The sequence below is a fragment of the Myxocyprinus asiaticus genome, chromosome 22 (assembly GCF_019703515.2).
Source record: "Myxocyprinus asiaticus isolate MX2 ecotype Aquarium Trade chromosome 22, UBuf_Myxa_2, whole genome shotgun sequence".
NCBI classification, from domain to species: Eukaryota; Metazoa; Chordata; class Actinopteri; order Cypriniformes; family Catostomidae; genus Myxocyprinus; species Myxocyprinus asiaticus.
In genome coordinates, this window is record NC_059365.1 from 43,112,026 (window position 1) to 43,137,387 (window position 25,362).

Below are 25,362 nucleotides of genomic sequence, written 5' to 3' on the forward strand. Positions count from 1 at the left end.
CTCTGGATTTCTAAAATGTCCGAGATTTGGTTGAAAATCTTTGCAGACAATCTGAACAGAAACCACATCTTGAACAGATTTGATAACAGACACTTTTACATGGACAAAAGCAGCATGTGCACGTGAAATAATCCAGTATTAACCATATTTATTTCAAACATGCCTGATGTTGGTGATAAGAGCTTGTGTTTATTCATTGTTGGCACGGATAAATAGCCGAACAAGGCAGTTGCCTAGAGCGGCAGCTCAGCAAGGAAGGCAAAAGAGTAGAGAGAGAGACGTGTGGCTATTCATTTGGGTTTATCACTGCCAGATCAACACATCATTAACCTTTTTCTAACCAAACTACTCTCCTTCTTTCTACCCGCCCTCTAATCCACTCTTATGGTACATGCCCACTGGCACAAAAAAAAAATACACTCACTGCCGCTATTAATTCGAGAAAGCTGGCATTTGGGCCGTATCTGTAACATGCAAGTGTGCATTGTTTATGATTACTTTAAGTACATGGTTAAAAAATAATATGTAGGGCAGAATGGGGTAAGATGAGCTGATGTTTTACATATGTTGTCTCATATGCAAGAAAAAAAATTAGATATGTAAAATGAATAGAGCTACCTGCTATCACTTGATATTATAAAAATTAGTCTGTGACAGAAAGCCACAAACATATGGCTTTTAAAAAAAATGAGATTCACTGGGTCAACTTGCCCCAGGTTAAGGGTAAATTGCTCCTGGTCAGTGGGTAAGATGAGTCATTTGGGGTTAAGTTGATCAGTTGAATTTTTCCTGTGAAATACTGAATAAAATTCCACAAAGTTTTTTTTTATTTAATTTTTTTTAAATCTATAATTAGCAATCTATAATCTATTTATTGATACATTATAATCTCCTACTTTCCCCTTGTTTCCTTTAACACTGAGGATTGTTATTGCATGTAAATGATGTAATGATTTGGATCAATCACTTAGCATACATGTAACCTACATTGAATACCTAAAGTCTTTGCCAGAAAAAAAAAAAAAAAAGAAATCTCACTCATTTTAATTTAAATGTTATGAACAGAACAGTTACTGGAGCACTTTTTTCTATAAATATTGTAAACATTATAAACAGACCTTAAACAGAAACAGAAGTTTCAGTAAAAACCAGTGACTCAACTTTCCCCAGACTATTTGGTTTATTTTGCCCCATAGTGACAATTTTGGAAAAAAGCACCTTGCTTAGTACTTCAGGGCTAATATTGTGCTAATCAAATCATGGGCATTTATACAGTCGATATACACCATTATGCATGATAAGTAATTTTGTACCTGAATACATTTGTTTATTCCTTAACTGTAAAAAAAAAAAAAAAAAAAGAAAGAAAAAAGGCAAGTAAACATACTTACCTCTTTTCGCATGTGCTTCTCTTCGCAGCCAGATAGGAATGATGGATACTTTCTGCTTATATAGTCACATAACAAAAAATTTGTTCAGTTGCCTAGATACACAGGGTGGGTCAACTTACCCATAGACTCATCTTACCCCCCTCTCCCCTATGCATGATTACAGTTGTAAATAATAATATAAACAACAATACAACAATAAAATTGCTTTTATTTGTCCACAAATGTTTTATTTATGCATGAACAGTTTAACCAAAATCACGTTAATTTCTGTGATTGTTATTCTTGTGTAAATATATTTATGATCTTTCCAACTGTAATCACACATACGCATGATGATATTTTGACCGTGTACTGTAAGTAATCATAGAGGGCAGGTAAAAAGAAGCAGAGTAGTTTGGTTACAAATAGGTTAATTATTGATACATGTTGATATGGCATTTATTGTATAATTCCAAATTATCACTGGAATTATCGTGCATCTCTCTCTCTCTCTTCTCCTTTATGCCTCCCTCACTAGAGCTTCCACCCTAGGCAAATGCCTTGTTTGACTATTTATATGCAGCAAACCTGAATAAACACAAGCTTTTATTATCAACACCCAGTGTGTTTGCATTAAGTATGATTAATTCTGGATCATTTCACGTGCACTTTTTTCCTACTTTTTGTTCTTGTCAAAGTGTCTGTTGTCAAATCTTAAAATCTTTTTTTTTTTTTTTTGTTCAGATTCTATGTCAGGATTATTAGCCAAATACCATACATTTTACAAATCCTGAGTACATACAGGTATGATCTCCCAAGGTACATACAGTTACAGTGGTATAAATTACCTAAAAATGTATATAAGTTTGGGCAGAGGCTATTTGCACCTAGTGCAAATAAGGATAGATGTTGTAAAGAAATAGAGAATGCAAAAGGAGAGAAAGGCAATAGGAAGCAGGAGACAAAAAAAAAAAAAATAAAAAATACTTAGAAAATAAAAACATCACCCACATCTCCTGAACTCCTGTTTCATCATTATTTTCAGTTGTTTTTTCCCTTGAACCCTTTCATGTTGTTTGTTGATGTGTTATCACAAATAAACTCTGCCATTGCTATGTGCTTGAGTTTGTGAATGAATTTTGGTATCATCGTTTTAGTCGGGGACGATGATTGTGTGGTTGATACATCCAGTCTGTGATCAGTTCTGTATTGTGCGCTTGGCTTTAGTGTATGTGCGTCTGACCATTTGCTTCTAGCATCTCATTTCGTCTCTGGTGTGCACTGTCGTGGTTTAAATTGAATTCAGAATCGGCTCTGTATTTTTGAGAATCAATTCTGAATCGTTGTAGAAAGAATTGTGATGTATCAGAGAATCTATTTTTTTCTCCCACGCCTAACACATCAAGTATTTACACTCAAATAGCCTGGCTGCAATGACATAGTGTGTTAAGACATTGTGGAAACTATTTCTTTGGCTGTTTCTCATTGCTCATCTTGCTTGTCGGAACAGAGCGCATCCGAGATGCTTGATTGATTTCTTAAGCAGCAACCTCACTATCTGTATCACTTTACTATCACCTGTAGTGTGGAAAGGAGAAGCTGACATCTGCCAGGGCTGATATTTTATTTTTTTAAGGGGCAAGTAAAAGAGAAATTTACTTGCCCAACCGGACAAAAAGCCTGATTAAAACGCCAATAATGAAAAAATAACTGGCTATATTTGTGATATAGCACAGGCCTGTGTCACTTATTAGGCTGCAAAGTGTATATTCTTATTCTGCTGTTGAAAATAATCCAGAGCGCGTAATTCACTAGTCATCTAACAATAACTGTGCATAGTATTTGACTGACAGGCAGCTTTTGTGTGTGCACCAAACATGCGCATGTGCTCTGAGAATGATTGTGGTAATGCCTGAATGATCAAATACATTTAGAAATGGCTATGCAAGCCGGGGGGAAAAAAACGATATCTGAGGTAATGAAGCACAATTTATGATTCCAGTGTTGTGAGATTTTATTGCTTATTTGAAATATGTTCTTTGATCATAATCTTGACCAACCGTTTGAGATGTCATTGTTTCCCCATTCAAGTAGATAGGAGGTGCACTGACATGACTGGAAATAGCCTCCTGAGAGCATTTCAAAGATGGCTGAGAGTGGACTGACTTGCTAGTGAGACTTTAATATTAAACAAACAACCATAACAAGAAATGACAAAACCACTCACTCTCTTTGCTGGATAACTTTAATAGCTTTAAACAGTATTACAGTTTTTCTCAGTCAATTTGGCACGTTTACTGAAACAAACTTACAGTTTTCAAAATTCTAAGTACAATCCTCACATCACGTGGTACATTCAGCACACCACTCTATGTGACCTGCAAAAGGTGATTACTCAAATTAACTCATGTTTCAAATGTAAATAAATCCATCAATGAATAAATCATTGTCATCAAAACAAAAGGTTCCTTTATCACTGCTTAGACCAAGACAGTCAAAATTCAAAGACATCTTGTCAAATGACAGTGTACTCTGAAAGTGTGATAGTTACCCACTATGTAATATTGTCCAATTGCTAACATTGTATATGTAGGCAGCTGAATACTGATGTCAAAAAGTCATGGCACACACTATACTGTCAACAAAATATTTATTCAAACATTTCTCATCATTGTATGTACACACATTACAGCCAACCGAAAATACGCAAAGAAAGCTCGTACAGAAACAAATATATACACAACAGCAAAATTATCAGGAACTACAATATGTGCAAGAAAGAAAATAAGCTGCAAGTTCATCAACCTCATGGGTCTTCCAATCTCTCCTCTCTGTCTGGCCTCAACATTTCATCTACATCACACCTGAAATCCTCCCTGGCAATGCAATGAGGGAAAAATCTTTTGGGATGACGCAGCCACCCCCTACAACAATCTGCTGTGATATCCTCACAACCAGCTTCCATTGCACCCAGTAAGGACAACTGGTCTTGAGGACGATGATCATAGACCTTCAATCTCCATGCAGAAAAGAACTCCTCAATGGGATTTAGGAATAGGGAGTAGGGTGGGAGAAACTCCATCAAAAAACATGGGGGGCAACAGACCATTCCCTGACTGTATTTGAACGATGGAAACTTATGTTGTCCCAAACTATAACGTACGTTGGCAAGTCATTTCTTACCAACCCCCTCTCATTCTCAGGAATGAGATCCCTGTAAAGATTTTCCAGGAAATTGAGGACGACGTTTTGTGTTATAGGGCCCAATGATGGGAATGTGGCTGAGTACACCATTCCCACATATAGCAGCACACATTGTAATGTTCCCTCCATGCTGGCCTGGCACATCACCGAGCCACTTGTCTCCAGACAAGTAACTTTTGTACATAGACAAGTGAATGACCAATTTACTTGTCCAAAAGACAAGCATATGATAATGCTTAATGTCGAGCCCTGATCTACACTCACACAGAAGCAAATATCTCATGTAGCCATCTATCAGCCACTGATAGTTGTGGTTATAGTTATAGGCTAGGGATCGTTTAATTCTGAATGAATAATTTAATGTGTATTTATAAATAAAATTAAATAAAATTAAGGACGTGATGCATTGTGATGCATCGAGAATTGTTTTGTAATCGAATTGCTAACCTTTGAATTATATTTGAATAAGTTTGTGACAGAAGTGAAGATTCACACCTTTAGTGGAAATAATATACATGTATAAATAAATGTGGAAAAAAATAAATGAGGAAATAAATAAATGTGGACATAAATAAATACATTAATGAGGAAATAAAACTATAAATACTCATTTATGTCACATTTGAAAATGATTTTATTTCACTGTACACTTTTTAATTTTACAATTTATTTGCATATTTATTTATTTTATTATTGGTAGACTTGGTCCTCCATAGGACTGGCCCACTGCCTTCGTGGTCTCTTTTACTGTCCTTCCTAGTCTCCCTGGTGTCAGGCATGATGTGTGCAAGTTTATTCCTCATGTGTAGGATGTCTTGTTGTTGCTATATGGTGACGTCTTTAAACTCAGCAAACTCTGTTATGACCATACATTATTTCCAAACATAACCATATTACAGTGTTAATGGCTGCACCAGGTTTGTTTGAAGTGTTAAAAGCTTTTTTTCAAAAAGTTAGCATTATGCCATTTATTGCCATCAAGCATGACATGCATGAACACAAACTATTTATAGGCTGTACATACTGTATACTGTATGTAGACATTTATGTATACTGCCTATAACAGTTAAGTGGAATTTCAGCATTAATCCAGCATTAATCCTCCCTGTTATGAATAAAAAAATTCTCCATCTTCAAGGTGGTTTGCTATTCTTAGCTAGTTTAAGCTGTTTTAGCAGCTCTAAAACCATCAAAACAGACCAACCTAACCAGCTTAGGCTGGTTTAAGCTGTTTTTTGTTTTGTTTTTCAGCAGGGCCGAATTCAGTTAAAACCTACTTAACATGGTCTTAGGTGATTGTCAGCTGGACTACCAGAAACATGCTTCAACATGAGTTAAAACCAGCTTGGGCCAGCTAGAAACCAGCTAACATGTTCCAAAACACTTTTGCACTGGTTTTAGCTGGATTTCTGTCTCTTAAGAGATCTTAATCATTGCCTCTTTTTACCAAAACACTTTTGCGCTGGTTTTAGCCGGATTTCCCTATTTGTCACTCACTCTACGTTGTGTCGATGTAGTGACACTAGGGGTCGCCCTTGGGAGCCCCAAACACCTCTGATCTTTGAGAAAAGGCCAATGGGAATTGGCGAGTAGAATTTGCATGCCACTCCCCCGGACATACGGGTATAAAAGGAGCTGGCTTGCAACCACTCATTCAGATTTTTTCTTCGGAGCCGAGCGGTTGTGTTTCAGCGAGCTGAATTCCTCCGCCGATCCATTCACCTCATAAGCTGTTGGATCTACGGCGCATTACTGCGGTTTACTCCCTCTACGAGGCGCATGTTTGCTTTGAAGTGGCATCTGTTCGCTAAGTGGTATTCTTCCCGACGCAAAGTCCTCCAGAGACGCACAGTCGGGTCAGTGCTTTCCTTCCTGCAGGAGAGGCTGGAGGGGCTGCTGTCCCCCTCCACCTCGAAGGTGTACATGGCCGCTATAGATGCACCACGATGCAGTTAACGGTAAGTCTCTTGGGAAGCACGACCTGGTCATCAAGTTCCTTAGAGGCGCGAGGAGGCTGAATCCTCCCAGACCGCGTCTCGTCCCCTCGTGGGACCTCTCCGTGGTCCTTTGGGTCCTACAGGGAGCTTCATTTGAGCCCCTGGAGTCAGCTGAGCTAAAGGCACTCTCCTTGAAGACTGCCCTCCTGACTGCGCTCACTTCCATCAAGAGGGTAGGGGACCTGCAGGCGTTCTCTCACATGGTACTGAGACCCCGACCTGGCTATGTGCCCAAGGTTCCCACAACCCCGTTTTGGGATCAGGTGGTGAACCTGCAAGTGCTGCCCCAGGAGGAGGCAGACCCAGCCTTGTTGTTGCTGTGTCCGGTGTGTGCTTTGCACATCTATTTGAGAGTGACACACCCCCCAACGCGGATGCTATATGGCCCTCAGCTGAACGATTTTTCCTTTTGGGGAGAAGAAAGAGAAGAGGCCACAGCTGGGGCAACCGGTCCCCATTTTTGGGCAGTCGACTTTTCCCTGAGGTGCAAGGGAATGTATGATACTTGTAAGAGCGTTGGGGGAGGTTACGTGATGGCCGGGTGTGCTGGCTATGAGTCACACAATGGTCTGCCCGTCTCGCACCACCAGTTCACGTAACACAGTTCAGCTAGTTGTGGCGTTCTGTATAGGGACCCCTAGTGTCACTACATTGACACAACGTCGAGTGAGTGACAGATAGGGAACATCCTGGTTACTTTCATAACCTCCGTTCCCTGATGGAGGGAATGAGACATTTTGTCCCTCCTGCCACAACACTGGACTACCCGCTGAAATGGCCAGGACCTTGTCTTGGCTCCTCAGCACAAAACCTGAATGAGTGGTTGCAAGCCAGCTCCTTTTATAACCGTATGTCCGGAGGAGTGGCATGCAAATTCCACTCGCCAATTCCCATTGGCCTTTTCTCAATGATCAGAGGTGTTTGGGGCTCCCAAGGGCGACCCCTAGTGTCACTACATTGACACAATGTCTCGTTCCCTCCATCAGGGAACGGAGGTTACGAAAGTAACCAGGACGTTCTTTCTTTTAAGTAATCTTAATCATTGCCTCTTCTTAAACACTAATAAATTACTTAAACACTACATGAGTCCTCTTTAGAGGAAAAGGCCTAATTTAAACTTGTTTGTCTACAAATTTTAATGATAATATTAATCTCTTTTACTCTTCAGTTTGTGGCTCATCCAAACTGTCAGCAGCAGTTGTTGACGATCTGGTATGAGAATCTGTCTGGTCTTCAGGAACAAACCATTGCCGTAAAGTGTCTGGTAGTTCTGGCCGTGGCACTGGGACTCCCCCTGCTTGCTGTGGGGTATTGGTTTGCCCCATGTAGTAAGGTAAGGTGCTCTTAAAAGGGTGAATCTCACAAAAAACAGTCAAGAACATGCCTGGGTACGAGTCAGTATTTGGACGAGGGCTGCAACCACCACTGACTTTGATGGTGAAATGTCCCCTCCAATATTTTTATAAATTGTCAACTATTATTATTTTTTTCAATGGATGGCTCTTAAATTATAACATTCCCTCTCCCATCCTCAATATGTGTTTACAGGCTTGGTTTGGACTCTACTCCTTTTTTATTAATAGTATTTTCCACATTTTATAATAATCATAAAGTCATAAATGCTATGAAATAAAACAAATGAAAGCATGGGAATTATGTAGTGACAAAAAAGTATCAAATCAAAAATAACCACATTGTGTCTTGATAATAGCTTTGGACACTTTGACATTCTCTCTACCAACTTCATGAGGTGTCCAGTTGGAATGTTTTCAAACAGTATTAAAGGGGTTTGTTGCACCTTTGGTTACTTTTCCGTGGCTGTCTGGTCCAACTGAACTAATAAAAAAAATTAAAAAAAGGAAAAAGAATGTTTGGTAAAGAAATAGATACAGCATATATTTGTCTACAAAACTGATTTCAATCATTTAAGTATAAGCCTTTAGATCAAGAGGTCTTGAAAAAAAATATTAAATTAATAATGTGAAAATAATCAATAATAATAATGCAAAAAGTTTTAATGATCCCAAAAAAATTGTAGTAATTTTCTTTAATTATGATACAGATTTTTTTTGGGAGTGGGGGGGGGGGGTTACTAGTGTTTACTTACCATTGTCCTTAATTGCACACCGCACTATGCATTCTCCATACATAATAAAATAAATTAATCTCAAATCAATATTTCATGAGCAGATACTGTATATACTTCTTTGGTTTGTAATGTTAATAGCACAATCTGCTCCATGTTGGAATTCAGGGCCCCTATTTACAAAGATTTATATCTTATCACTAGGAGTTCTCCAAAGAGTTCCTAGCTAAGAGTTTTTACAAAACTGCTAAGAGCAAGTTTTACTAAGGAACGGGGAAATTTTAAGGTAAGAGTAAATGCGGAGTTGACCTCGTTGCAATGGATGACATCACATTCTATGAGCGTGCTTTCTTAAATCGCCCAAAGTGATTGGTAGACAGAGTACCAATATTTGTATTAAATTCATTAAACAGACAGTGTGAAGTAAGCCTATATTATAATATATTACACTCACTGTGCACTTTATTAGGAACACCGGTACACCTACTTATTCATGCGATTATCTAATCAGTCAATCATGTGGCAGCAGTGCAATGCATAAAATCAGTCAGATACGGGAGCTTCTGTTAATGTTCACATCAAGCATCAGAATGGGGAAAAACTTTGATCTCAGTGATTTTGACCATGGCATGATTGTTGGTGCCAGATGGGCTGGTTAGAGTATTTCTGTAACTGCTGATCTCCTGGGATTTACACACACAACTGTCTCTATAGTTTACTCAGAATGGTGCCAAAAACAAAAAACATCCAGTGAGTGGCAGTTCTGTAGACGGAAATGCCTTGTTGATGAGCGAGGCCAATGGAGAATGGCCAGACTGGTTTGAGCTGACAGAAAGGCTACGGTAACTCAGATAACCACTGTACAATTGTAGTAAGTAGAATAGCATCTCAGAATGCACAACATGTCGAACATTGAGACCACGTCAGGCACTTTATTAGGACCATAGTGTTCCTAATAATGTGTTCAGTGAGTGTACATATGAAAAAGATAGATAGATACATAGACAGACAGACAGACAGACAGATAGATAGATAGATAGATTAATTCATTTGTGCTACACAGTAGCATTTTGCCTATGGTGCGCATAGTTGTGAATATCTTTATCTGCATCTCTAAGTTTACAACAATGAAACACCCTCTCAATTCAGGCAATACTTTTTTAAATGTCAGCATCAATATTATAATATTAAAATGCATTGACTAGATTGTGATTCAGGCGGTACCTTTTTAAAAGTTCAGTGCCATGATAATATTCTAATACATTGACTTTATTGCAATGTGGATTGACGACAGCAGCCGTGTAGAGTTTTAGCCTTAAGATTTTTTGTGAATATGTGCCCTGGTACACAACAACTAATGGGGACCTTAATCAACATCTAAACCTTTTTATTGGTTAAAAGCAAATAGTACCACTTTCAGTGTTTGAGTATCTCAACGGCGCTCTCTCTATCAATTCAGTGTGACAATTACATGTGTTTGGGAGGCAGGGATATTTAATTGACACTGCACTGTGATTTCGAAATGCAGCCGATTTTAAAACGAGTTGTTTTTGCAGAGTGGAAACAATAAATGCTCTTTTTGGACTGGAGAGGAAGTTTTGAGTTCTGAAATTTACAGTATGTTTTTTTATAGTACAATGGCCTCTTATATGTCAAAATATCAAGTAAAATTGTATTCCTCATCACATGACCACTTTGGGATTATTCTGTGACAACTGGAATGACTGAGGCACTTCCCATCTTAACAAATAACTGTAAAACCTAAGGTAAGAACATGTTTGTCAAACATTGTAGCTTTAAACTTGACTATTGACCTGGTTAGGAATAGTGCTATGTACTGTGGCTTGGTTTCCTGAAGCACTAAGTAGAACGTTAGTAACATGTAAGCAGTACTTAATCTCTACAGCACATTTCCCAAAAGCATCTTTATCTAAGTAGTATGTAAAGACAATTGTAAATTAACGAGAGCTTTGAACCGCTCTTAAGTCCATTAAGTGAAACTTAAATGTATCTTTCTCACATCTTTCACAGTTTATCAGAGGGGACATTTAATAAATTATATTAATATATTTTGATCATTGGAAAGCCATTGTACACTGTTTTAGAGGATAAAAAAGTGTTGAAAAAATCACATTGAAATCAATAGGCACTCTCCGTTGTCTGCGCATGCAATGCGATAGGTCTTAAGATAGGTCTAAGATTACATGACACATAATACATTCAAACATTTAATTGGCCTTCTTTGATAATCATAACAATGATAGCAATAGAAAGATAATATTTTCTTATTAAACAGATTTCTTAAGATATATGTTAGTAAAGTGTCCCTGCAGTTAAAACTTAAATAAATAGGCCTAAATAAATACATAAAATAAGGTTAAAAAAGGAGATTAGAGTGAATGTGCAATGAGAGTCCCCCCCCCCCCCACTCTCTCTTTTCTTCTTCCTCCTCTTACTTTCTTGAATAGCTGTTCATATAGTCCTAATGTCTGTTTACATGGCACTAACAAATTGCATTTTTTATAATGGCAATAAGGCTACAAGTGCACAGTGCGTAGAACTGTAACCAGATATTCTATTAATATTTAGATAGGTCTATGAGCAGTTCAGTACTGATGTCTGTACATCGGGTGTGGCAGAGCGGAGTAGTCAGTGGCTCTTGCTCAAGAGAAAGGACCCCAGTTGGTCTCCCAAGTGAGTAGGTTAAGCAGATGCTGAGGGGGGTGGTTCTGTGACGCCAGAACACACTGCTGAACCTACTGGAGACGTTGTGGGCCAAGTCAGAGAAATGTTGAAGAAAGTAGGAGAAAGAAAAACGTCATGGTTACTGGTGTAACCTCCGTTCCCTGATGGAGGGAACGAGACGTTGGTGTCGATGTAGTGACAATAGGGGTCACTCTTGGGAGCCCGAGACACCTCTGGTCTTGATAAAAGGCCAATGAAAATTGGCGAGTGGTATTTGCATGCCACTCCCCCGAACATATGGGTATAAAAGGAGCTGGTATGCAACCACTCATTCAGGTTTTACGCTGAGGAGCCGATATAAGGTCCGGCCATTTCAGCGGGTAGTTCAGCGTTGTGGTAGGAGGGACCAACGTCTCGTTCCCTCCATCAGGGAACGGAGGTTACACCAGTAACCATGACATTCCCTATCTGTCACTCACTCGACGTTGGTGTCAATGTAGTGACACTAGGGGTCCCTATACAAAACGCCACAAGGCTGAACTGTGTTACGTGAACTGGCGGTGTGTGGTGGGCAGACTTGCTGTGTGCCTCTTAGCCAGCACACCAGGTCAACACGTAACCTCCCCCAACACAGTTATGAGTGTCGAACGGCCCTTTTTGGGGACAAGATGACTACCCAAAGATAGAGACAGGCTTAATCCAGTCGTGGCCTCTTCTCCCCTTCTCTTTTTCCACTCCCTAAAAAAGAAAGGGGATTATCCGACTGGGCCGCCAGGTCTAGTCGGGGGGTGTCCCTCCCAAGGGGAGGACACTGCGGAGACCACACCTCGCCCCAAGAGAGGGGGAGATATTTAAGTGGAAGAATACGTCACATGGTCTTTCCAACCATGTGGAGAGCCTTCAAGGTAGATCCTGCCCAATGGGGGAGGAGTTACTACAACATGGAGACTGGGGCAGAGGGGCTCTGCCCAAGGAAGACACAGTTTGCCGGCAGGGAAACGAATTAGCGGAAGATATAGATCGCATGGGGTTAGCCTTACAGGGAACCGCCACATGCAGAGCACCTACCCCAGAACCGGGCTATTAGTTAGCGCGTGTACTGGGCCGGCAGAGAGTCTCTCCGAAAACTCGACTGCCACAGGGCTCGGAGGAAGTCAACCAGGGAACAATTTTGTGAACACTACTGGGAATTAACAGCGCACGTCTTCAGCTCAAAAGGAGGTGGAAGGCGCTATGTGCAAGTGATACACCCGGCCGGCTATCCCGGGCTTATCTGCTTGTTGCGTGCCACTACCTGGGACGAAACCGGTTCCACCTGGAGGTTGTAGAACCTTGCAAGGTGTTGGATGTTGCCCAGCCCGCTGCTCTACAAATGTCTGTTAGAGAGGCACCCCTGGCCAAGTCCCAAGAAGCCACTACACCACGGATAGAATGGGCTCGTAGCCCTACCAGGGACGGCATGTTTTGGGCGAGATATGCCATAGTTATGGCGTCAACGAGCCAGTGGGCGATCCTCTGCTTGGAGACAGCGCTTCCTTTCCACTGTGCACCAAAAGCAGACAAAGAGCTGCTCAGAGATCCTAAAGCTCTGCCTGCAATCCAAATAGATGCGTAAAGCACGCACCGGACACAGCGACAACAGGGCTGGGTCTGCCTCCTCCTGGGGCAGCACTTGCAGGTTCACCACCTAGTCCCTAAAGGGGTGGTGGGAACCTTGGGCACATAGCCCGGTCAGGGTCTCAGGATCATGTGAGAGTAACCTGGACCGAACTCCAGGCACGTTTCGCTGACAGAAAATGCTTGCAGGTCACCTACCCTCTTGATGGAAGTGAGCGCAGTCAGGAGGGCAGTCTTCAAGGAGAGTGCCTTAAGCTTGGCTGACTGCAAAGCTCAAAGGGGGCTCTCTGTAGACCCTGAAGAACTACAGATGTCCAATGAGGGAACGAGGCATGGCCTGGAGGGATTCAGCCTCCTGGCGCCTCTTAGGAACCTGATGATCAGATCATACTTCCCTAAGGACTTACCGTTGACTGCGTCATGGTGTGCTGCTATGGCAGCAATGTACACCATCAAGGTGGAAGGAAACCTCTCTTGCAGGAAGGAAAGCACTGATCTGACTGTGCATCTCTGGGGGTCTTCCCGACGGGAAGAACACCACTTAGTGAACAGATGCCACTTAAAGGCATACAGGCGCCTCATAGAGGGAGCCCTAGCCTGAGTGAACGTGTCTACCATCGCAGGTGGGAGACAGCTTAGGTTTTCCGCGTCCCGTCCAGGGGCCAGACATGGAGATTCCAGAGGTCTGGGCACGGGTGCTGGATGGTGCCCCTTCCCTGAGAAAGAAGGTCCTTCCTCAGGGGAATTTGCCAGGGGGGAGCTGTCGCGAGGAGCGTGAGGTCCGAGCACCACGTCTGGGCTGGCCAGTAGGGTGCTTACCAGGACAACCTTCTCCTCGTCCTCCCTGACCTTGCACAGGGTCTGTGCAAGCAGGCTCACTGGGGGAAAACGCATATTTGCAAATGCCAGGGGACCAGCTGTGTGCCAGTGCATCTATGCCAAGGCCTCGGTCAGGGCGTACCAGAGCGGGCAGTGGGGAGGATTCTTGGGAGGCAAACAGGTGCACCTGTGCCTGTCGAATCGACTGCAAATCAGCTGGACCACCTGAAGGTGGAGTCTCCACTCTCCCCTGAGGGTAACCTGTTGTGACGGCATGTCCGCCGTAGTGTTGAGGTTGCCCGGGATGTGAGTGGCTTGCAGCGACTTGAGGTGCTGCTGACTCCAGAGGAGGAGACGGCGGGCGAGTTGTGACATACTACGAGAGCGCAAACCACCTTGATGGTTGACATATGCTACCATTGTCGTGTTGTCTGTCTGAACTAACACATGCTTGCCCTGGATCAACGGCCGGAACCTCCGCAGGGCGAGCAGAATTGCCAACAACTCGAGGCAGTTGATGTGCCAACGCAGCCGCGGACCCGTCCAGAGGCCGGTGGCTGCGTGCCCATTGCAAACGGCACCCCAGCCCATTTTGGAGGCATCTGTCATGACCACGACGCGCCTGGGCACCAGTTCTAGAGGAACACCTACTCGTAGAAATGAGAGGTCGGTCCAAGGGCTGTAATGTAATGGCCACGCGGTGTCCCGTGGTGCCATGCCCGTCTCGGGACTCGAGTCTCGAGAGTGAGCTAAGATTAGCCAGTCATCGAGATAGTTGAGAATGTGAATGCCCACCTCCCTTAACGGGGCAAGCGCAGCCTCTGCGATCTTCGTAAAGACGTGAGGAGACAGGGACAGGCCGAAAGGGAGGACTTTGTACTGATACTCCTGACCCTCTAACGCGAACCGCAGGAAGGGTCTGTGTCGAGGGAGGATCGAGACATGAAAGTATGCATCCTTCAGGTCTACCGCCGCGAACCAATCTTGATGCCGGACGCTCGCTAGAATGCGTCTTTGTGTCAGCATCTTGAACGGGAGTCTGTGTAAAGCCCGGTTCAGTACTCGCAGGTCCAAGATTGGCCACAACCCACCGCCTTTTTTTGGTACGATGAAGTAGGGGCTGTAAAACCCTTTCTTCATCTCGGCTGGAGGGACAGGTTCTATCGCGTCCTTCTGTAGGAGGGTAGCGATCTCCGTGCAAGGTAGCAGCGTTTTCGTCTTTCACCAAGGTGAAGTGGACACCGCTGAACCTGGGCGGATGCCCGGCGAAGTGAATCGCGCAGCCGAGTCGGACGGTCCGGACCAGCCCTTGTGACGGATTGGAAGGCGCAAGCCATGCGTCCAAGTTTCGCGCAAGGGGGACCAAAGGGACAACGTCATTGGATGTACCGGCAGATGGGGTCTCGTGGCAAGGCGGAGCTCAAGGTGCCACACTACGTCGTGGCCGTGCTGAGTCCGAGGACATCGAAGCACTTACCTGGCTCCTTGTGACCACCCCCGGAACAGCCTGGGACGGTGGAGGAAGAGGCCTGTCCTCGTGACCCGTGGAGACTGTCACATCGTGGGTGGATTTGTGCCACAGCTGGGCGCTCAGGGCGGGAGACCGCCGCTGGAGCGCCAACCTGCCAAATGGAGTGGTGGACGGTGGTCGTGATGCCAGCCGTACACACCGGATACGTGACCCAGGGAACAAGGAAACCACTCTCGCTGAGCTCTTGAGTACTGCAGCCACTTGGGCATGCAGCGCAATTAAATGCAAAAGGTAACAAAAAGCTGAAGATCTGCTTACCAGCTCCAGAGCAGCGGGTTTCGTTGTCCCTGGGTCGCCCGTCTCAAGGGCGCTTTGAAGCCTTTCACGGGTTCTGGGCGGCTGCGAGACGGGTGGCATCTGCTTCCTGTGGTGGGCTCCACGCCGGGGCCGGGCCGAAGGTGCAGGCTGCGGCGGATCCGGTGCAGTCACCGCAGGGGGACGCCCTTGGCGATGAGTAGCTGGGGTGTGGGATCTTGAGCCGCGCCGGGGCAGGATATGCCGGCTAGCATCCATCTACTGCTCTACCATCGAGAACTGCTGGGCAAAGTCCTCGACGGTGTCGCCGAATAGGCCCGCCTGGGAAATGGGGGCAGCAAGGAATCGTTTCTTGTCGGCCTCACCCATCTCGACCAAGTTGAGCCAAAGGTGGCGCTCCTGGACCACTAGTGTGGCCATCGTCTGCCCGAGAGACCGTGCCGTGACCTCCGTCGCTCAGAGAGCGAGGTCAGTCGCCGAGCGCAGTTCCTGCATCAATCCCGGGGTGGAACTACCCTTGTGCAGTTCCTATAGCGCCTTGGCGGACTTGCAGGAGAGCCATGGCGTGCAGGGCGGAGGCGGCTTGTCCAGCGGCACCTTAGGCCTTGGCCGTCAGAGACGACGTAAACCTACAGGCCTTGGACGGGGGCTTTGGGCACCTGCGCCAGGTGGTGGCACTCTGCAGGCATAGGTGCACCATGAGTGCCTTTATCCACCGGGGGATTGCCGAATAACCCTTGGCTGCCCCACCATCGAGGGTAGTGAGGGCGGGGAAGCTGAAAGATCGGGACCGGGCAGTAAAAAGTGCCTCCCGCGACCTTGTCAGCTCTTCATGCACTTCCGGGAAGAAAGGAACGGGGGCGGGGCGTGGCTTTCAGCGGCGCCGCGAGCCCAGGAACCAATCACCGAGCCGCGAGGGTTCAGGGAAGAGCGGTGAAATCCACTCTAACCGACGCTCGCCGCTGCCCGGGAAAGCATGTCGTCATCTCCGCGTCAGCCTGTGAGTGGGCGATCGACCCCGAAGGGAGGAGCCCAGCTGAGGCTTCCGACTGGATGAGCCCGCTCTCTGATCCTGCGCTCGAGAGCTCATCACTTTCACGGGCTCCGAATAAGAGGTCGAACTCGCCGTGAGACGAGCCAGCGGACTCACCCGGAAACCCGATCGGGGCAGATGAGCGTGCTAGGGAATGGGAGGTCCGCGGGGGGATACCCGGCGAAGGCGGTCCCATTGGGGTCCCCAAATCGCCCCCAGTGCTAGCCGCGCTGGCCTCAAACCCGTGGGTAAAAGGACCGAGGCGGGAGCCTCTGGGGTGGCTCGCTTTCTCGAAGGCGAGCCGCGACCGCAATGTTGCCATGGACATATTCTCGCAATGAGAACATGACCATCCACGAACGCTGTCTCCGCGTGAGCAGTGCCCAGACATGAAAGACAGTGATAGTGACCGTTAGAAGGCGAGAGATTACGAGCACAACCAGGAATAACACACAATCGGAAAAGCATCTTTAAAAAGACGCGTCTTTAAAAAGACGTTCCGTGTATGCGCTCTTTTAGAGAAATATATACTCTTTTAGAGGGGAAAAATGTTCTTTCAGAAAATATACTTTCTAGTTTTTCTGCCGAAGCGCCCAGGGGCATTCTCTGCAGTGCACCAGTGCAGAGGGGGGAGAAGCCACTGAAATGCGCCGTCAGATCCAGCAGAGGTGTATGAACAATAGTATTCAGCTCAATGAGCATGACCGTTCGGCTCCGAAGAGAAAATCTGAATGAGTGGTTGCATACCAGCTCCTTTTATACCCGTAAGTTTGGGGGGAGTGGCATGCAAATATTCATTGGTCTTTTATCAAGACCAGAGGTGTCTCAGGCTCCCAAGAGTGACCCCTAGTGTCACTACATCGACACCAACGTCGAGTGAGTGACAGATAGGGAACCATGTGACTGCTGGAAAGACAGGAGGTAACAGACCCCACCTGGGGCAGGCATGGGCTAGCTACCCTTGTTGGCAGGATCTAATACTAATCAGTATTTTGGAGACACCCATTAGTGGTTACAGACAGAACTAAAGAGAGAATACCCCTAGAGTCTGTGACAGAAGAAGACTCACGGATTGATAACATGTTTATAGACCCAGGAACAGAAAAGACCATGAGGAACATAAATGCTCAAAAAGAACCCTGCACATCAACAGCATCCGAGAAAAGGCTTCAGATCTGTTCATGTGGCTGGAGTTAAGAAACATCTGGAAAAGGTGCTTGAGAGAGGGAGAACAGGGACCTACTTCATGAGAAGTAAATCAAGTAAGTTGAGTGAAGTTCAGCAACTGGATTCTCAGCATCAGCCCCCCTGAGGAAGAAGACTCAAGCACATTGACTGTTGCAGAAGAATGTATTGAGCCCGTCCAGCCGTGGAAATTTGCAAGGGAGAAGAAGATCAGTGGAATCAAGCCTCGGGTGAATTGGCCTGGAGCCTCAGCAAAGAAAGAATGGGAGACCATAAACGCAGACCTGACCAGTGTCCTAGAAGGGATGAGAGGCACAAATGAAAGAAAGATTTATTTTTGAAAGGGGACATCATCTATGGCTACAGAGCAGAACAATATGGAATTAGGGACAAAAAGGAGAAAGCAGCAGTGTTGGAAAGCAAGTCTAGATATCTACAGGAAATTAAACACCTGATCCGTGAGAGGAGGCAGCTCAAGAAGCAATGGAGGAAGTCCTCTGAATGTGAGAAGGAGGGCATCAACATACTCCAGGGACACATCTAAAATAGGTTGACAGCCCTGAGACGAGCAGAAAACCTGCAGAATGTAGCAAGATCATGTTTCTTCAAGGACCCCTTTAAATTTGTGAAATCACTTTTCACCAAAGAGAGGAAACCTGAAGATATTAAAGCAGTAGCTGGAGGAACATCTGGAAAGAACGTATGCTGACGAGAAGAGGCAGAGTTAGGCAGCTATTCCATCGGACATCCTACCAATTGAACAACCAGATCACCAGATGGACGTCAGCCCTCCAAATTAGAGGGAAGTGGAGAATCAGCCCCAGGGCCTAATGGTGTTCCATACCGACTCTACAAGTGTGCTCCTGATGTTCTACGCTTCCTGTGGAAGCTACTGAAAGTGGTGTGGGAGAAAGGAATCATACCAATAGCATGGCGCAGAGCAGGATGAGTCCTGATTCCGAAGGAGTCCACAGATATCAGCCAATTCCGCTCCATCAGTCTCCTCAATGTGGAGGGAAAGATTTTCTTCAGTGTGGTAGCTCAGAGGATAACCAGCTATCTGGAGAGAAACAGCCTTGTGGATACAACAGTCCAAAAAGCTGGGATCCCAGGGTTCTCTGGATGTCTTGAACACACCAGCATTATTTGGCACCAAATCCATACTGCTAAATGAGAGAAGCGTGACCTCCATGTCATTTTTCTTGACCTTGCCAATGTGTTCGGATCTGTCCCTCATAGCTTCCTCTGAGCATCCTTCAACTTCTACAGGATCCCAGAGTACATCACAAACCTTGTCAAGGCCTACTCTCAAGATCTGCAGCTCTGTCTCACCACACCAAACTTTACCACCACATGACACCACCTGGAGATTGGCATAATGACAGGGTGAACCATCTCCCCGTTGGCCTTTACCATGGCCATGGAAGTGATAATAAGAGCCCCTAAGTGGGTAGTGGGTGGTGAACAGTTAAAGTCTGGAGTCCGTTTACCACCCATCAGGGCCTACATTGACAATATGACAACCGTGACAACAACAGCACCTTGCACCAGACGCCTAAATGAGAATCTTCAAGACAACATCAATGGGGCCAGAATGAAAATCAAGCCATCCAAATCAAAAAGCATCTCTATTATCAAAGGCAAACTCACAGAGCAAATGTTTTTTATCGATCAGGAACCAATTACAACTGTGTCAGAGAAGCTAGTCAAAAGTCTTGGGAGATGGTACGACTCGAAGCTAAAGGACACTGATCAAGCACGTGAACTGTGGCAAGAAACCATCAAAGGTCTGAAGAACATCGACCAATCTATACTGCCTGGCAAGCTAAAAATCTGGTGCCTGCATTTTGGGCTACTACCCCGCCTTATGTGGCCACTGACTATCTATGACATCCCCCTCACTGAGTTGAGAAGATGGAAAGGATGATCAGCTCTTGCATATGACATCCCCCTCACTGAGTTGAGAAGATGGAAAGGATGATCAGCTCTTGCATGAGGAAGTGGTTAGGCCTCCCTCGATGCCTGAGCAGCATAGGCCTGTATGGTCAGGTGATACTCGAGCTGCCTCTCGAGCTACCTCTCTCTGGCCTCACAGAGGAATTCAAATGTGTCAAAGTGAGGCTAGAGATGACCCTGTCAGAGTCCAGAGACACTGTGATCAGAGCTTCTGCCCACACCCTAACAACAGGAAGGAAGTGGACTATCAAGAATGCAGCACAGTGGGCAATATCTGCTCTCCGCCATGGTGACATTGTGGACCAAGTCCAACAGGGAAGAGGAGGCTTGGGGCTTAGTGAAAGACGACCTCATTGGAACAAGGCATCCTCACTAGAGCGGAGGAAGTTGGTTGTGGCTGAAGTCTGCCGACAGGAGGAGTCAATAAGGTGTGCCAAGGCCATGTCACAAGCCAAACAGGGCCAGTGGATGAAATGAGAGAGTGTGAAAAAACAGAAGATCAGCTGGAAGGACTTGTGGGAGATGGAGACAAGCAGGATAAGTTTCCTCATTCGCACAGTAATGAAACCTACAATGTCCTTCTAATCCTCAAAATCTCAACCAATGGTAGGGTGAAGATCCATTATGCCCCCTGTGTTCATCACCAGCAACATTAAAGCACATCCTTACTGGGTGCAAAGTGAGCCTCTCCCAAGGACGGTACACCTGGAGACACAACTAAGTCATCAAGTGCTTGGCATTGACTCTGAAAAACAAGAGAATGGCCATCAATGCCTTTCCGACCAGGAGAACTGATCCAGCTCAGCCAGTAGCATTTATCTTGGAAGGGGAACAAAAAGAGTAGAAGATCCCACCAAGGATCAGCGTTGGACAGCTCGAGGCATCCTGGGACTGGCAAATGCTAGTGGATGTGGGCCAACGGCTTACAATCCCATCAAAAATAGCCATTACTAACTTGAGGCCAGATCTGCTGCTGTGATCCAACTCTCTGCACACACCCTAATTTGAGCTCACAATCCCTTGGGAGGATGCTGTGCAAGAAGCCTTTGAGAGGAAGAAGCTGCGAAGCACAGAGCTGGCAGCAGAGGCAGAACAGTGGGGCTGGAGAGCAAAGATCTGCCCAGTGGAGGTAGGGTGTCAGGGCTTTGTGGCAACATACACTGTAAGGCTTTAGAGGGACCTGAGGATCAGTGGACAAGTCATATGCCAGACCATCAAGACAACATTGGGTGTGGCAGAGCATAGTCAGTGGCTCTGGCTCAAGAGAAAGGACCCCAGTTTGTCACCCAAGTGAGTAGGCTAAGCAGATGCTGAGGGGGTGGTTCTGGGACACCAGAACACACTACTGAACCTACTGGAGATGTCGTGGGCCCAGTAAGCGAAACATTGATGAAGGAAGGAGCCCACTTGACAACCCCAATGACGTGTCCACCCAGCCTTCATCACCTTCACAACACTGGAATAGTGTAGGTCAGTCCTCCCATCGCCATCAGGAGGAAAGCAGTATGTCAGTCCTTCCATCACCATCGGGAGGAAAGGAGTATAGGAGAGGTACTTTGGACTTTATCATGTCCTGTTTATCTGAATTGTCATTTTAAGCCTGTTCATTGTTCAGCCAAAGAAACAAAACTTTAGACTACGTAAGAGTCTCACCTTATGATGTGATGCACATCACATACATTCATCTTACTTGCATTCCTTGTGTCACTTTTATTAATCTCTGTAAGCTAAGCATCAATACATGTCTTACCAAAGCCATCATTATTTCTTCAATTAAATTTTGTAATAGTTAATAAATGTCAGTGCCTCAACAAGGTTACAAACAACTTCCATGTTTGTTATTTCCACATTATTTTCATGTTGAGAAGACAAACTCTAAACATATTGGCCAAAGTGATCAGCACCTTTGGACCAGACAGCTGCTGTAACGAAGCACTTAAGTTCTACTTTACAATGAGCAATTAACATGCTGGTTTGGGATACAGATGTTGCTCCATCGTAAAATAACGAGCAAGGTTAGTTAAGCTGATCATAAAAGAGTTGCAACTTTATCAGGAAACCCAGCCTGTGACTGTTAGTGCACATTATAGATCTGTTTGTGTTTATGAGAGAAACTTATGTGTAGCCCACTTGATCAGCGTCCAGTCGCAGTGTCATCATTGGCAGTACCGTGTATCCTCAAAAACCGAGATTATATTACCTTCTCTACAATTGGTTGGAGTACTGTTTTTAGAGTATGTGAGTTTCACTTACAGGTATGTCTACTGAACATTACTGAACTCTGCTGTCCTCCGTTTACCTCCATTGGTCTCCACTGACCTCTATGATCTCCACATCTGTACAGTATGTATGTTGCCTGGATCAATACAGAGACAGAAGTATTGTATATATAAAAAAGAAATTGATTCATAGAGAGTTAGTTGGGGTTTAAGGGGTGTTCACATATACAGCGATTGGCAGTAACAAAGCAACAGGAAGTCATTCATTTCCAACGAGATTTGGCAATTTCCCGTGACTTAAGTGAAAATGACAAAGTTGACAAGAATTATGTTTTATGCAAATGAGCAGTGACACGATACAGTGTACAGTGATACTACCAATGGAAGTACAGATAGTGATCCGCATCCTAATATACTGTACGCCTGATGTGTGGCAGATGGTACAGTGTCACATCTGTCTGTGGGTCACTGCAATGTTTTGGCAAACACAGTGATAGTCATTATCATAAAACCTCATGCACACTGGTGTGCCATTTTTGTTGCAAAAATACATTGAATATTGGTACTTCCAGGGGCTCATTTATTTGGAACATTTCATTTCATGATTCATTTCATGATCAGTATTACCAGTTGAAACATCGAACAAAACTCTGAATGTAGATCTTTATATACTGACAACACTGTTGTTTTGACAATTCTGGACAGTTTGAAGGAAAAGTGCAATTGTACCCTTGATTACTTTGATCAAATAAAAGTCATTCTGTGGAAATGCTTTGAACAGGTTTGTAGTAAAGTATATTTACAGTATCTGCAGTTATGGAATATGTTAAAAGGTTTTATCCAGGCTACAGAGTTATCTTTGGTGCAGTTTGGATTAGAACTACATTGCAAGTACCCTGAAAATAGATTTCTCATACTAACTTTGATAATGCTCTAAAATGTCTCTTTAGCCTAATATCTGTCAAATTTACTTGCTATGGAGTCTTTGACCAGCTACAAATGTTTTCCATGTTTTCTCAGCTTGGTAAAGTACTACGGAGTCCTTTTATGAAGTTTGTTGCCCATGCTGCCTCCTTCATCATCTTCCTTTGTCTGCTGGTGTTCAACGCGTCCGACCGCTTTGAAGGCATCACCACTCTTCCCAACGTGACTGTAACTGACCATCCACTTCAGATCTTCAGAGTCAAGACCACCCGCTTCACATGGACAGAAATACTAATCATGGTCTGGGTAGCAGGTAATGCACTGTTTTACTCTTGGTGAGAGTTGCAGATATAATTGAAAGGATTCCCACAATCATGGAAAACCCTTGTTAGAAATTGCTTTTCATGAGGTAATCTCATAATATATATATATATATATGTGTGTGTGTGTGTGTGTGTGTGTGAATTTATTTTATTTTTTTACCCTATACAGTAGTGACGAACGACTGAAAAGTATTGGTCAAAATGTCTGAAAACCCTGTATGATTTAAACAGCATTCCGTTGCACAAATGTTAATTGTTTAAAGGTTTAGGTAATGTGGGACTGAGACATTATGGTGATCAAAATAGTCTATCTGGTTTTATCTATATACAGTACTATGCAAATGTCATAGGCACATAAATGTCTCAGTAAAACATTTGTTTTAAGATGACTATTTTACATCTTCTCTTTAGTGTATCAATAGGAAATATCAACTTTAGGATTTCAAACATTCAATTTGTAAATAGAATAGAATAGACATAGAGCAAGGAGTCTTGCAACATATGGTATGACCCCAACAGAGCCCGGATCTCAACATCTTTGAGTCAGTTTGGGATTTCATGAAGTCAAGTCATTTTTATTTGTATAGTGCTTTTCACAACACACATAATTTCAGAGCAGCTTTACAGAAAATTATGCTTAAACAGAAAACAAAGCTGTAATATCTGTAATGCCTTAGAGTCATCAGAGCGTGGTTTGATAAAAACATGATTGTAAATTTTAAGTAAATAATATTTGTATTTTAGACCTCCAGTGAGCAAGCTAAAGGTGACTGTGGCAAAGAACACAAAACTCCAAAAGATGGAGAAAAATAACCTTGGGGGAAACCAGGCTCACTGTGGGGGACAGTTCCCCTCTGGTTAAACGGCACGAATATAATGCCAGTATTATTATTATTATTATTATTATTATTATTATTATTATTATTATTATTTTGTGTACAAGTCATGGTTCAAAGTTAGTCAACTAAGTAAGTGTTAGGGGCCAATGTGTAAACAAAAAGATTTTGTATGAACTGTAAGATTTATAACTAACGTCTTTGAAGTTCATCCTGGATTAACAGCGGAAGTGCACACAGATGCATTTTATGTTGTTATTTGCCTGATGAAGGCTTCAGTTGGCAATTCATTTATTGTGTATGTGTTCCATTTTAAGAGTGTAGTTCATCCTTTGACCAAGGTGATGCAGGCAGAGGTCAGTGAGGTGCATCGCAGTTCGACTGGCAGCTTGTGGCAGTTCATTTCGGTGAAGTCCATTTTAAGTCCAAAGTTCAGGCAATGGCCAGTGAAGTGTTCCATGTCTTACGATTGCAGTTGGCATCATCTTTTGTGGTGTCCATCATAGTAGACAGAAGTGATATCTGGCTGGCACAGTTAGTCACCATCACTTAGCAACACGTAGCATTGGGAGTCAGACATCAGGCAGGACTGGAGCTGGATCTGGCAGGCTCTGGTAACCTCAGGATATGTATCCTGTGGCTGAGACAGGGAAACATATAGAATAATTTTAGTGTAGATGCCATTCACTTTAAAGCAGAATTATAGAATATGAGAAGTCTTTCTGGTTCTGGCAGACCTCACTAATGTGGCATAACTAGAAGTTGATGGATAAATAAGGTGTATGCCTAGTTGAAGAGATGACTCTGTAGTCTAGACTTAACCCTGTAAAGCCTGACATATGAATTAATTGTCAGAAAATTATTATTTATTTATGTTAAACTGTTTTTAGCACCATAAGGCAAACTATAAAAATAATTTGTAATAACAATAATAATTTGCACGTTTTTCTTTTGTTATTTTATTTATGTATCATATTTGGTACATTAGGCTTTAAAGATCATTATCCTCCTGAGGCCCAGCAATTCATTTTTGTGTAGGACATTTGTTATTTAAGTTTCTCTTAGTCCATACATGCTACAGTGGTAAATCTTGAGGTACATTTTATAATAACTACACGGTATAAAGTATTTGTAAAGCATTTGTTTGTAGTTAAGAGATAATTTATAAATGATTGTTCCTACATTATTAATACATTAATAAGTGTAGCAAAGTAGCTCAAAAGGGAAATATGAATAATTAATCATAACTCTTTATAATTAATTATAACTATTTGGATCAGTTAATAGAATTAAATTGATGTAGCTGAATTAATATTACAATC

At 43.8% G+C, this 25,362-nt stretch overlaps 1 protein-coding gene across 2 annotated transcripts in view; it reads left to right on the plus strand.

Moving 5' to 3' along the window:
* LOC127413306 (short transient receptor potential channel 3-like) overlaps positions 1–25,362 on the plus strand; it is a 112,703-nt gene that overhangs the window by 40,296 nt on the left and 47,045 nt on the right. For both annotated transcript variants that reach the window (XM_051650323.1, XM_051650324.1), the window contains exons 5-6: positions 7,740–7,904; positions 22,978–23,194. In XM_051650323.1, the coding sequence (XP_051506283.1) occupies positions 7,740–7,904; positions 22,978–23,194 (382 nt within the window). The remainder of the gene's footprint in view (positions 1–7,739; positions 7,905–22,977; positions 23,195–25,362) is intronic.